General features: G+C 37.9%; 1 protein-coding gene across 1 annotated transcript in view; it reads left to right on the top strand.

The window, feature by feature from the left end:
• Positions 1-1,844: 1,844 nt before the first annotated feature.
• LOC109912463 (dedicator of cytokinesis protein 1-like) overlaps positions 1,845-14,097 on the top strand; it is a 24,684-nt gene continuing 12,431 nt past the window's right edge. The window contains exons 1-3 of the mRNA XM_048608839.1: positions 1,845-1,874; positions 7,690-7,835; positions 13,527-13,725. Coding sequence (XP_048464796.1) covers positions 1,860-1,874; positions 7,690-7,835; positions 13,527-13,725 — 360 coding nt within the window. The 5' untranslated portion in view covers positions 1,845-1,859. The remainder of the gene's footprint in view (positions 1,875-7,689; positions 7,836-13,526; positions 13,726-14,097) is intronic.

Genomic DNA, 14,097 nt, shown 5'->3' with positions numbered 1-14,097 from the left:
AACATCTAAATGTTTTACTGCCTTTATGCTATTGTCAGCAATATCTCTGAATCTAGATCTTAAGTTTGAGTAAAATGGCAGAACTTGATTAACTTAATCGTATGGGTTAACCCTCCAGTGCAGGACAGAAGATCTGCCTTAGAACGCATATTGTCTTTTCAGACAAATCAGTAAACTAAAGTCCAGTTTGCTTTCTCAAGTCTATGTAAGAATTTTTTCAGTGCTATTTCTGATTCCGTGGATAATATTCTATTTCAACAATTACAGCAATATGGTTTTCCCAGCTACTATCAGTTCTGAGGAAGGGTCACCAGACCCGAAACATTAACTCTGATTTTCCCTTCACAGATGCTGCCAGACCTGCTGAGCTTTTCCAGCAACTTCTGTTTTTGTACCTGATTTACAGCATCCGCAGTTCTTTTGGTTTTTACATCAATACAATTGTTCATTTCTCTTCATATCGGTGTGTATACTGCTGTTGGATATATCTATTTAACAATGGCCAATTAACTCAAGATAATTTACTAATTATATCACTGAGATATCATAACATTGTTAAGGAGCTACATGAGTGCAAATGTTTAATTTCTTTTATGTATCTTCAATTTTTTATTTTCCATGCTGAACCATTGTCACAAATGATGGATTTAAAAAAATATGATGAGTTCTTAGCATCAAATCTTTGATCAGTTGCTGTCTGTGGCAAGCTGTGTTCACAGTGCATTCATAAATTATATTTCCAAATTGCTGATTTTAACTATTAATTTCAATGGTCATGGAAAAAGTCGAGATCTGAGCATTGAAAATGAGAGGACCTGATCAGGTGAACATTCCAATTGAAAATATAGTTGATTCAGCATGAATACTTAAACAGGACACAATGTGGGTCTAACCCACTGAAGCCAATGTTGAGGAACCAAACTTGTTGAGGCACACCACAGCACATTGTTTTGCTCAACAAATGTAAATTGTCAGATACAAGGCTCCAATGAACCTTCTAAAGTATTAAGTTCTTAAATGTATTGACATTATTTGGGATGCAATGTCTTACCTTTATAATTATGATCTCATTCATCTGTCTTTTCTCCCAGATTAGAGTTACTAATGCTGAGATTCTGTCACTAGTAATCTCATTAAATTTTACCCATTGCTTAGGCACTTGTGTGCAGAGAAAGGAATACTTATTAATATAAAACTGCTCCAGATTTTACAAAAATTCACTTTTCGCAGTTTGAAAAAAGTTGTTTAGACAAGTCAACAGAAGTTGAATTGGGAAAGAGGGAGCAATACCATTTGCCCAGTCTTCACTGGAACCGCACATGCAGTAGATTTAGGACTGTAGAGTGGGAATTAATCTAAATAGTGGGGGGAACAATTCATGAGGTGGGGATTTGGCATGTTAAGGAGAAAACTGAAATTGCAGGGCGATGATAAAGGTAGCAGTCACAAAAATGCGACAGGAAGCAAACAGAGCATACAAACATGAAATTGCTCCGGAACATCAGAGCAGACTGGGGAAAATAGCTTTAAACTCACAAAGGGGGAAGAAGGGTTCGAGTGAAGGAGTTTTACATATCTGGAAATAAAAGTTGAGGCTGTAGAAAAGTATGTAAATATGTATAAGGCAAGCTGAGCGTGACAGGTAGAAACAGAGTGTTTAAATATAATCGTGCATGAGAGAGTAAAGTTCATGCAAGGAATTGTGGTTAAAAATACCTCTGAAATCTCTTTATCTAAATATCCAGAACATCTACATTGAGGTGTGTGAACTCCATACAGTCACCCGAGGGCGGAATCTAACCTGGGTCCCTGGCACTGTGAGGCAGCAGTGCTAACCACTAAGCCACTGTGCTGCCCAAATGATTGGGAACAAGGTGACATGAAGTTTAATGTTGGGAGGTATGAGATTATATGTGAATTTGTAAATGTTGATGTTCAGAAAAACTTAGGTGTGTCAGTACATGGAACATAAAAAATGAACATGCAGTTACAGCAAGCATTTAGGAAAGCAAATGGCATGTTGGCCTTTATTGCAAGGGAATTGGAGTCCAATAATAAAGACGTCTTGCTGCAGTTTTGTGGGATTTTGGTGAGACCGTGCCTGAGATATTCTGTGCAATTTTTGACTCTATATTTTAAGGATGTACTTGCATTGGAAGAAGTATTATGTGAAAGTTTATTAGATTGGTTCCTGGTGCAACAGCGTTGTTTTATGACAGGGCAAGTAAATTGTTTTCTGTTCTCTCGAGTTTAGAAGCAAGGCAGTCTCATTGAAACGTTATGAAGAGAATTGACAGGGTAGATACCAAGACATTTGATCCTTTAGCTGGGGAATCTAGACCAAGGGGCCACTCAGTTAGGTTTGAGATTAGAAGTTTCTTCACTCAAAGTGTTAGAAATCTTTGGAATTTTCGACCCAAAAAGGTTATGGATGCATCATCATATTGATACATCATCAAGGCTGTGATAGACAGACCTTTGGTTTCTCAGGGGCTCAAGGGATAGGGGGATAAAGGTGGCAAAGTGGACTTGAAACCTAAGGTCAGCCATTATTATTTTAAATGGCAGACCAGACTCGACAGGTCACATGATCTTCTCCTGCTCTGATTTCCTATGTTCTTTACGTACCGTTTTTCATGTACATCCCATTTTTTTCAGAAGTGAAAAATATTTAATCTTTTAAATGTAAAAAATTATATACACAATTCTATCTGAAAATTATTTTATCCTTTTAAAGTCCTTATTGCAACCAAAAAAACACCAAATACCAACTTGAGAGCAAGTGTGGAGGTGCTGGATGTATAATATGTGTCAGTGCTATCTTATCTGCCAACCATTTTCCCATAGCAGAAGGGCTAGTAAACGAGTTCTCAATCCAATAAATTAATAGCAAATTAAGGGTAAATGTAAAAGGCTGCCTGGAATTTTCCAGTAAACCAGTGGGGCCCCTAGAGTATCAAGAACAGGCTAGCTACTAGAATGTGGCCTCCCCCTGACAGAACAAAGGACCATCATTTCAGGCATACATTGTAAGGACTTCCCTGCCTACCTGGTTCCCTATCCACAACAGGTATGACCTGGCTACTGTGGTCTTATTTTAAATGATGTTATAAAAAGTGTTGAGGAAGCAGCTTAAGATGCAAGTGCCCTCTCTTGCTTACCCGAACTACAAGCTCTCCAGATTTAAGAGCCTGTCTCCCATTCTTAATTGATGGTGCAGTCATCCTCTGGTCATTAATTGAAATAAATCATTGTCAGATGACTAGCAGGACCAGTGCCCACATTTGACCACAAGTAAAGATCCAAATCTAAAACTTAAAATCCAGCCACATGTGTCAGATTTGCTAAGAGTTTTTTTCAGTGTGAGTCATTGCTATTTTATAGCAGCATGCACTGTCCATATTTCATATGGAGATTCACTCTGGACTACTGATCCAAATTGAATTTGGTATATTTTCAGTAAAATCATACCAATATAAAATGCTGATAACAGTGTGTAGCACATGCCTACTATAGAAATGGTCATTTGTTTAAGTATAGGCTGGCAAGAACCAACATTTAGTGTTTAGGGATGAACTAGTTGAGGGGATTAAAATCACAAAAATTGTACAATAGGATCATCACAAGTAAACTGTTTCCTCTGGGGGAGCAATCCTGATGTAGAGAACATAATCATTAAATTGGATCCAGGACATTTAAGATTGAAATCTGGATCCAATTTTCACACAAAGGCAGTAGAAATCTAGAACCCTCAGCCCCAAAGTTTTCCTGTGCTGCATGTCCTGAAGTTTTGAGTTGAGTAAGGGTATCCAAGAATATGGAATAAGGTGACTAACCAAAGTTGAAGTACACATCAGTAATGATCGAATAGAATGGTGGAACAGACTCCTTGAGTCTGCTGGAATTTAATTGATTAAACCAGCATCATTTATAGTGCACTGAGGTCCATCCTATCCATTAGGATTGTGGTTTCTAGGTTTATACAATGAAATGATCTCACTGGAGAAGAGAAGATTTGGCAGTGACATGATTTCCATGTTTAGGATTCTCACAGTCTAGACAATGACCTGCTATCCGGGAAATCAAAGTAAAGCACATGGCCCTCAGTTGAAAGGGAATAAGTTTAAAAAAAAAAGGCAGAAGCGCCTGAATTAGCTCATTCAGTGCAAATTAGATTTTTTTTCAGAAGAATGATATTTTGAAGTTTAGAAATGACCTGGTAAACATAGGGCTAAATTTTATGGGCCATCTTTGCAGTGCAATTTTGAGGTCAGTAAGAGGAGTTCAGGCTTTGGGGTAGAGGGAAAAGCCCTACATTTATCCTGCTTGAGCCTTGAGGGGATGAGGGAAGTGGACACTGCCTCAATTTTGACCACCTTTTAAGATTGAGTCCACCAACTTATCAACACCTATAGCTCTGGAGTAAAAACAAAAACAGAAATTGCTCAAAAAACTCAGCAAAACTGGCAGTATCTGGAGGAAGAAAGCAGAGTCAACGTTTCAGGTACAGCGACACTTCTTCAGAGCTCTTCTGGACCCAAAATGTTGACTCTGCTTTCTCTCCAGATGTTGCCATTCCTGCTGAGTTTTTCAATAGTTTCTGTTTTTGCTTCCGATTTCTGACATCAATATTTTTTTCAGTATTTTTTGCTGTTCTGGAGTGTTTGATTTAACTTTAATTGTAAGAATTAAGTCAATTATAACCGTAGGCTTGCATTGTAACAGGTCTTTCAGTCCTGATTAGCTAAGAGACCATAGTGAGTACTACATATCTAACCACTATGAGTTCGTTAATTCTTGCCAACCTCTGCCCCTGTGCATGGTCAGTGGCATCCTGGAACTCTTGATTAGTTTACCAGTGAATGAACAGCATTTTAGGTTGACTAGATTTCTTATTGGTTTCTCAAAAGTGATGGTCATCTTATTGGTGTCATTTCCTATTGTTTCCTGACTGGTTATCAGTCATGTGGAAACGTTCTTGTCATTATAGATTTTCCCTTTCGGTTTGAAGCACTTTGCTAAGATAATGAAGCATTGCAAGGTGATTTATGATTGCTTATGACAAATTGATTCACTCAAGTGTTCCAGCGAGTGCCAGAGCCTATCAATATACTTGGTTATAGGAATCATTTATAAATGTGTGACTTCACAATAGCTGCTGGTGCCTGAAACAAGTTAGCTAAAAAAAACACTTCCTTTGTTCTCCAGATACTTAGGATCACTCGCCAAGAATTAAATCTTATGAATTGTTATGAAGTTGGGTTGAGTACATGTGAATTAGAAAGCAGGATGTTAGAAGTTGTTTGTAAGAATGATAGGGGCCAAGAGTGTGTGGCCCCTTTAGGTGACGTGCTTTCTGAAGAAGGGTCCAGACCCGAAACGTCAGCTTTCCTGCTCCTCTGATGCTGCTTGGCCTGCTGTGTTCCTTCAGCTCTACACCTTGTTATCTTATATAAGAAGAGGGTTTTTGAAAATCAGTGTGAGAGCAAACTGCCATTGGAAGAGTAAAACTCTGGCTCTCACAGAAATCTATAAGCTTTCTGATTAAGCACCATCTAGAAGGTACCACGGCACTCTTAGCTAATATTCCTGACAGAAGGATTCTACGAAGAAAGAATTCCTGACTGAAGAATAGCAGAAAAGGCATAGAACATTCCAGAAGACACATCCTGCCTGTAGTTTTGAGAGTCTAAGTTTTAATTTATTTTTCTTATTACTTAGGTTTATATATGTGGGACTTGTATTTAATGGAACAGCATGCCATTAGAATTTTGATCTGTTTGGGAATAGTTAGTAGTTGAGGGGGAATTGTTTGGTTTGTTAGTAGGTCTGTTAATTTGTTCATTGTTAGAGTTAGACAAATAAATTGTTACTTGTTACTTATAATGTGAATATCAGAGATTTCTTTCATTTAACCTCTCCTTTATAACGGATTGGGAGGTGAAAGGTAGGTTATATCATTTTTTCCCATTTCATTTAGCAGATGACCAGGCAAGGTGAGCTTCCCTGGGTGTCTTGGTTTTAATTATCAAAGGGTTCAACCATCCCACCTGTAACACAACGTATAAAACTACAAATTAATTTGAAAGTAATGTATGCATATAGGCCTGTAACACTTTTTTTTGAAACATAACTTTCTTTTTAAGGCATTTGCTGTTACAAACTAAACCAATTAAAACATAAACTTGTGTCTTCAAACTATAGCAGTTCCATTTCAGAGTACCTTTTGTTAATTTGAATTCATGTTAGCATGGGGCCATATGGACAGTCTCAGCATTGACATGATATAGCCATCCATCAGAAGGTCAAAAGTGGGGATGTGCAATGATGATTGCACAATGTTCAGCTTCACATACAACACCTCAGATACTGAAACAGTCCATGTCTATATGCAGCAAGAACTAGACATCATCCAGGTTTGGGCTGCTAAGTGGCAAGCGACAACTGTGATGCACAAATGCCAGGCAATCTCCAACAAGAGAGAATCTAACTCCTTGATTGCTCCTTGATATTCAACAACATTGCCATCACTGAAACCCCATTATCAACCTCATGGGATATACCATTGACAAGAAAAGGAACTCAACCGGCCATATAAATATTGTGGCTACAGAGCAGGTTAGAGACTATGAATTCTATGTTGAGTAACACAGCTTGTATCTCCTCAATGACTGTCCACCATCAGCAAGGAAGAAGTATGATGGAATACTTCCCTGAATGAAAGCAGCTCCAACAACACTGCAGGAGCTTGGCACCATCCAAAACAAAGCAACCCCCACGTCATTTACACCCTGTCCACAATATTCAATATTCACTCCCTTACCACTGATGCACAGTGGCAGCAGGCTGCACCATACACAAGATGCATGACAGTAACTAACTAAGGAGCCTCCAATAGCACTTTCCATCCAGGAGGACACAGATGCAGATACATGGGAAAACCACTATCTGTGGGTTCCCTTCCAAGTCACGCACCGTACTGACTTAGAATTATTCTTGCACTGTTACTGGGTCAAATCCTTGAACTATCTTCTTAATAGTACTCTGAGCTGCCACACTTCAAAAATCATTAACTAGTGCCTTATTGAAGGGGAATAACAGTAAATGTTGGCCTTGACAGTAACGCATATCTTAAGAGAGAATTAAAAAAGTAGACAGATAACAGGTGCACACACACACAATTATACTCTCCACTAGTTGGATAGCAAATGTCAGTAGCTTCTTTCAGATGGCGTGATATTACAGCTCAGCATTAAATATCTAAGTGCATTGTCATTGTTGTCTTGACATACAGTCTGTCTACTAAGTGATGCCATCTGCTCTGGAGTTTTAACAAAACTACTTGGCTCCTAACTCAACTGCAAAAACTGCGCAAGTCTAAGCACGTTTTCAAACCCAGCAAGATTATTCAGGAGCTACCATTCCAAGGTGTGCATTTCTTTCTTCACAATGCGATGCGTATCAGCATTCAGGCTGATAAAGGGACAGATTTTCAAATTGCACCAATTTTTATTTCTTACACACTCTTGTTGGATAAACCAGGCAGATGAATTCTAAGTGTTGTCATATGTTTCTGACTTGTGTTCACATTCAAAGGGGTTGAGAAGACCTTGAAATATAGTTAATCTTGATAGCTAAATATGTTTAGAAGTTGAATGCATTTTTACATTATGAACATTTTACTTCTAGCCTATAAATCCAGATGAGCGCAGAGGAAGCAGGCCTCGTTCAATGGTACGATCCTTCACAATGCCATCAACTCCAAGACCTTTATCAGTTGCATCAGTGTCCTCCATGTCATCCGACAGTACCCCATCTAGGCCTGGTTCTGATGGGTATGTTTTAGAGTAAATATGATTAACTTTCTGAGAAATGTTGACACATATGAGGACAATAATTGTTACTGAATAAATTGATGTTCGTGTGCATCATGAGACTGTGAGTACTTCCAAAGCAAGACCTTATGCCTGAAAGTAATGATGGAAATGGAGTTACAAGGCATAAAATCTGATTTATGAGAAACAGAAAATGTCTTTATTTATTCTTTCAGTTCTCTTTGACATTTACTTGGGGCTTGCTTCTCGTCCTTTGATCTGTCTGGAAACGAACACCCTGGTGAGCCTATCACTAACTTCTTTAAGGAATGACAATATTTGGAAGCCCCATTGTCATTGTCTTGGGAGAAAAGGGTTAAAATTCCCTCTCTGCCCTACTGAAATCTTAATGTTGAGATAACTTGTCACAAGCAAGAGCCTGGCTGTCCATAGATGTTGAAGTACCATAAAAGGTGCAGGCACTGGGCAAAATTATTTTCTGGCCTCATTCTCCTGATCTGTATAGAGCCATACAGTCATAGAATCATACAGCATAGAAACAGACCCTTTGTCTAACCAGTCCATACTGACCATAATTCCAAACTAAACTAGTCCTAACTGCCCGCACTTGGCTCATATCCCTCCAAACATTTCTTATTCATGTACTTATCTAAATGTCTTTTAAATGTTGTAACTGTCCTTGCATCCACCACTTCCTCTGGAAGTTGATTCCACATGTGAACCACTGTCTGTGTAAAAAAAGATTGCCACTCTTTTTTTTTTAAATCTTTTTCCTCTCCCCTAAAAAATATTCCCCCTAGTCTTGAAGTCCCCCACCTGAGGAAAAAGATATGTACTATTCATCTTATCTATACCCCTCGTTATTTTGTAAACCTCTATAAAGTCACCTGTCAACCTCCTATGGTCTAGTGGAAAAAGGTCCCAGCCTATCCAGCCTCTCCTTATAATTCAAACCCTCCATTCCCAGCAACATCATGGTATATCCCTTCTGAGCCCTCTCCAGCTTAAGAGTACCATTCCTATAACAGGAAGACCAGAACTGGACACCGTACTCCAGAAGAGGCTTCACCAATGTCTTGTTCAAATTCAGCATAACTTCCCAACTACTATACTCAAAGGTCTGAGCAATGGAGGCAAGCATGCTAAATGCCTTCTTAACCACCCTATCTACATGTGATGCAAACCTGTAGGAATTATGTATCTGAACCCTTCAGCCTCTTTGTTCTACAACACCACCTTAGGCCCTACTTTAGTTGTATGTGTTGCCTTTGTTTGTTTTATCAAAATGCAATACCTTGCATTTATCCAAACTAAACTCTATTTGCCACTCTTCAGCCCGTTGACCCAACTAATCAAGATACCTTTGTAATCTTAGATAACGTTCTTCACTGTCCACTCTACCACCAATCTTGGTGTCATCCACAAATTTACTAGCCATGCTTTCTATATTCTGATCTAAATCATTTATATAAATTACAAACAAAAGTGGACCTAGCACCAATCCCTGTGGAACACCACTAATCACAGGTCACCAGTCCAAAAACAACCCTCCACCATCACACTGTCTCCTGCCGTTAAGCCAATTTTTATCCAATTGGCAAGCTTACTCTAAATTCCATATGACCTGACTTTACTAATTAGTCTACCATGCAGAACTTTGTCAAAGTCTTTGCTAAAGTCTAAGTAAACAATGTCTACCATTCTGGCCTCATCAATATTCTTGGTTACTTCCTCAAAATACTCAACCAAGTTTGTGAGATACAATTTATAAAGAGTTGCATAAATATACAAACTCTTGTGAACTGCAGAGGTCCCAAATCAGAAATGAGAAGATAAGTAGTGCGGTACAGAGAAGGTTTAAACCAATCAGATATGGGAATGCTAAAAGTTTTAAACCCAGATCAAAAGGATAAATTGCTGCCATCAGTAGCAGTCATCAAGTTAGAGGGGCAAATATTGAAGAATGGGTTCCAGTACAAATACAAAGAACGTAGGAGATTGGAGTACATGCAGTTAGCAAAAATACCAATATTGGCATTCTAGAATAAATCAAGGTCTAAAGCTACGGAAGGATAAAATATCTCAAAGATAAAACTACAAAGAGAATAATATTATTGATGAATAATATATCTCCTATCAAATGGGTTGTTGCAGGAGCAGGAAGAATAAGATGGAATACAGATAGATCAGGGCAGCAGATTACTAATTGTAATATTTAGGGAATTTCTTAGACAGATAAGCAGAGGTGGAGAAAATGTTGGTGTACATCATAAGGCAATTTAAACATTCCGGAGGTGGAATGGACTTCTGATGACAATCAATACAAATGTGTCATAGTGCAAGCAATTTACAAGGCTGACATATCAGAGAGGGTACTAGAGCAGGTACCATGGGTGGAATTTAATGCCCTGCACCTTAATTTTCCCTCAAGTTCAACTCATTTATCCATGTTTAGACCAAAGCTGTAATGAGGTCAGAAACGTAATGGACCTTGCAGAAAGTAAATATTGAACAAGTTATTGTTAAGTGCTGCTGGTAGCACTATTGATGACACCTCCCATCACTTTGCTGATATTTGAAAGTAGACTGATGGAGCAAAATTCAGCCATGTTGAATTATCCTGCTTTTTATGGACGGACCGTGCTTGGGCAATTTTTTGTGGCTGGTAAGGTGGCAAATTTCCTTCCCTAAAGATCATTAATATAGTAGATGGGCTTTTATAACAATCCATATTTTCTAATTTTATCAATTGAATGTAAATTCAACCAACTTCAACAGTAGGATTTAAATCCATGTCCTCAGAGCATTAGCCTGTGCTCTGGATTACTAAATCACCACCTATGCCACCAGTGCACCATCAATGCTCACTGAAAGACCTCACCTCACCACCACTAGGGTTAGTCCAGAAATGTGCAGGGGATTTGTCATGCCAGAACCACAGCAGGCATGCCCATATAGATTTGTTTCTCAGCTCCTCCTAGCAGGAATGGAGGTAGTCTGTCATTCAAAAACACTCTGAGCTTGATCAGGAAGAGCTGCAGGCCAAGAACAGTCAACTTAGCTGCCCTGGCGTCCATCCCCTTTGAATTCCACCTTCCACCTATGACCTGAATTCCAGTGATGATTCCAGGCCTTGGGCAGGTGTCAAACTGGCAGCAACTACCACCTTCCCTATGGCATTGCCTTTCACTGGAGAAGCTGACCTCTGGTTTGTAGATATCAGCAAGTGGGTCTTCCAGTCCCTAGTGGCATTTAATTTGGCAGACCTAACTGAAATAGGGAACGCCAGGCCCTGCCATCTTTCGAACTGACAGACCCCTTTATTGCTTCCATTAAATACCGACCTATGACGTGTTCGATGGTTATTTATCAAAGCTGTTTAATCAGTTGGAGATAATGAAAAATGCTGGGATAGAATATTGGGTCTAGTTAAGTTTATGCTGCCGTAAAAGTAATTAAAAATTACAGCTGCACTAGACTTTGGAAAAGCAGAGTTTGGGTCCTTGAGAAGAATCTTAAGGAATAATAATTCATAAAACAAAATACAACACAAGAAAAATGGAATTTTAGGCCATTGTACAGGATGAGTCATGAAGAAAGTGTATTTTATAAAGCAGGAAGACAAAATCTATACAACCGAAGTTTAAGAAGGAAGTTCAAAAAGCAGGAAAACAAACAAATATTTAATATTAAATATGAGGTAGATTGGAATTTATTCTGGGATCTAAGGATAGAAGAGAAAATATTAGAAATGTCAAAGAAATATAGTGATAAATCACATGCAGTTTCGATGAATCTAGAGAAATTATACAACTATGATAGTCACAAGAAGTTCAAAGGGCAGGTCGGGCCATTGAAGGATAGATTGGGTAAAAGTTCCTTTGAATCATCAGGGTAGGATAATATATTAAATACATTATTTTCATCGATTTTTACAAACTGAATTGGTAATGATGACTGCAAATAAGCCTGAATAGTAGTAACAGGGACCAATCAATACTGCAATCTTTCAGAAATGAATTCTAATCTATCAAAAGTTTGCTGAAAGACAAGCTGCAAATGTACGTGGTTTTGGTTGTTGACTTGCTAGCCAAGCTGGTAAGTTTGTTTGCAGGCGTTTTGTCACCATATAAGGTAACATCTTCAGTGCGCCACCAGTGAAGCTTCGGTGTTCAGTCTCGCTTGCTATTTATGTGTTTTGGTTTTCTGGGGTGGGTGGCATCACTTCCAGATTTGATTCTTAGTGGTTGGTATATGGGGTGAAGCTCTACATTTTTGTTAATGGAGTTCTGGTTTGAGACCAGGCCTCCAGGAATTCTCGTGCATGTCTTTTGTTGACTTGTCCTAGGATGGCTATGTTGACTCAGTCGAACTGGTGTCCCTCTTTGTCCATGGTATTGAAATGCGTGAGAGTTGGTCATGTCTGTTGGTAGCTAGTTGGTGTTTGTGAATTCTGATGGTTAGTTTCCTTCCAGTTTGCCTTATGTAATGTTTTTGGCAGTTCACAAACACCAACTAGCTACCAAGAGACATGACCAACTATCACTCATTTCAATACACATGGACAAAAAAGGACACCAGTCAACTGGGACAACATAGCCATCCTAGGACAATCCAAACAAAGACATGCATGAGAATTCCTGGAGGCCTGACACAAACCAGAACTCCATTAACAAATACGTAGAGCTTCACCCCATATACCACCCACTAAGAAACAAGTCTGGAAGTGATGTCACCCACCCCAGCAAACCAAGACACACAAATAGCAAGCGAGACAGAACACAGATGCTTCACCAGAGACGCACTGATGATGTTACTTAGCGTGGTGACGAAATGTCTGCAAACAAACTTACCAGCTCAGCAAGCAAGTCAACAACTGTATCAACAACCCAAGGTACACATCTTCTCAAAAACCTTGAATACATGATTTCCTAATACTTCCTCATGGTTCAATATGCTGGAACTCATTTGTGTATTTGCCAACTACTGGTTGTGTAATGATTTCTAATTGAAAGCCAGGACAGAAATGGGTTTAAAGTTTTGTTTTGTTTAAAATAAAGACATTTTCAGTTTTTAAAATGTTAGAAAGTATATAGCTAGGGTTTAACCATTAATTTTATTTTAGAAATAAATCCACATACAGAATAGGACAGCAAATGAGTTTGACTGAATGTTACTTTTTGTGAATGAAAGCCATTAATAGCCCATAAAATCATTTAAGATTGCAGCAGAATTTATTTCCTGTTTCCAATTTAGATCATCTTAATGATTCAAACTATATAATTTTCAATCTAATCATTATTTCACAATACAGCATAACTGAAAATTCCAAAACCTCTTACAAAATCTTGTTCTGGAGCAAGTACGTTATCAATAATAGTAATGTCAATATTAAAATAATGCAGAGTAGAAAACCCAGGATATGCGTACTTACCTCTGGGGAATTTTGCATTGTCACCAAAATAAAGAATTGTTTAAAATTTAAACTTAAAAAATAAAAATTGGTAAACATTCTTTGGATTGTAATTTTATGAAATGCCCATTAGTAACATTTTATACAAAAAATATTTTTCAAGATCTTGTTTTTTTAAATTACATTAATAGAAACAGGTTTTAAATTGTAACCTCAGATTTTAATTATTTATAAAAGAAAATCCATTTCTTTTCATTATCCAATATTGATTATTTCAGATTTATTCTTGAGCCACTTCTTCCAAAGAAAATGCATTCAAGATCTCAGGATAAGTTGGACAAAGATGAAACAGACAAAGAGAAGAGGGAACGAAGAAAGGAAAAAAGGAATAGCAAACATCAAGAAATGTTTGACAAAGAATTTAAAACTACTGATATTTCTGGCCAGTCTACAGAGGCAGTGATTCTCTCTGAAACGGTAATTGCAAGACAATTTATGAACTAGGAGCCTCTGTCAACTTCTGGAAAAAGTAACTGCCATTTAAAATTCAGTGTTTCACCTGACAGGTTCTGAGAACCATGAGATAAATAAGAGGAACCATCTTAATGAATGCTAGAATCGTTTAGCATTGAATTTTATATATCTGTAAGAGATAATGTAACATTAAGAAATTGCACAGTTGACATTGAAAATGTAATACAAATCGCTATTAATGATTCTCCATATTTTAAACCTTCACGTTAAGTCACATTATAAGGATTTTTTAAATAAATATAATGTCATAATCAGATTTTCTAAAAGGGATAATGGATTCGCATTCAAATTTCAAAACAAAATTTTAGAGAGAGT

The sequence above is a fragment of the Rhincodon typus genome, chromosome 20 (genome assembly GCF_021869965.1).
Source record: "Rhincodon typus isolate 14 chromosome 20, sRhiTyp1.1, whole genome shotgun sequence".
In the NCBI taxonomy this organism is placed as follows: domain Eukaryota; kingdom Metazoa; phylum Chordata; class Chondrichthyes; order Orectolobiformes; family Rhincodontidae; genus Rhincodon; species Rhincodon typus.
This window is presented reverse-complemented; position numbering and strand designations above follow the sequence as displayed.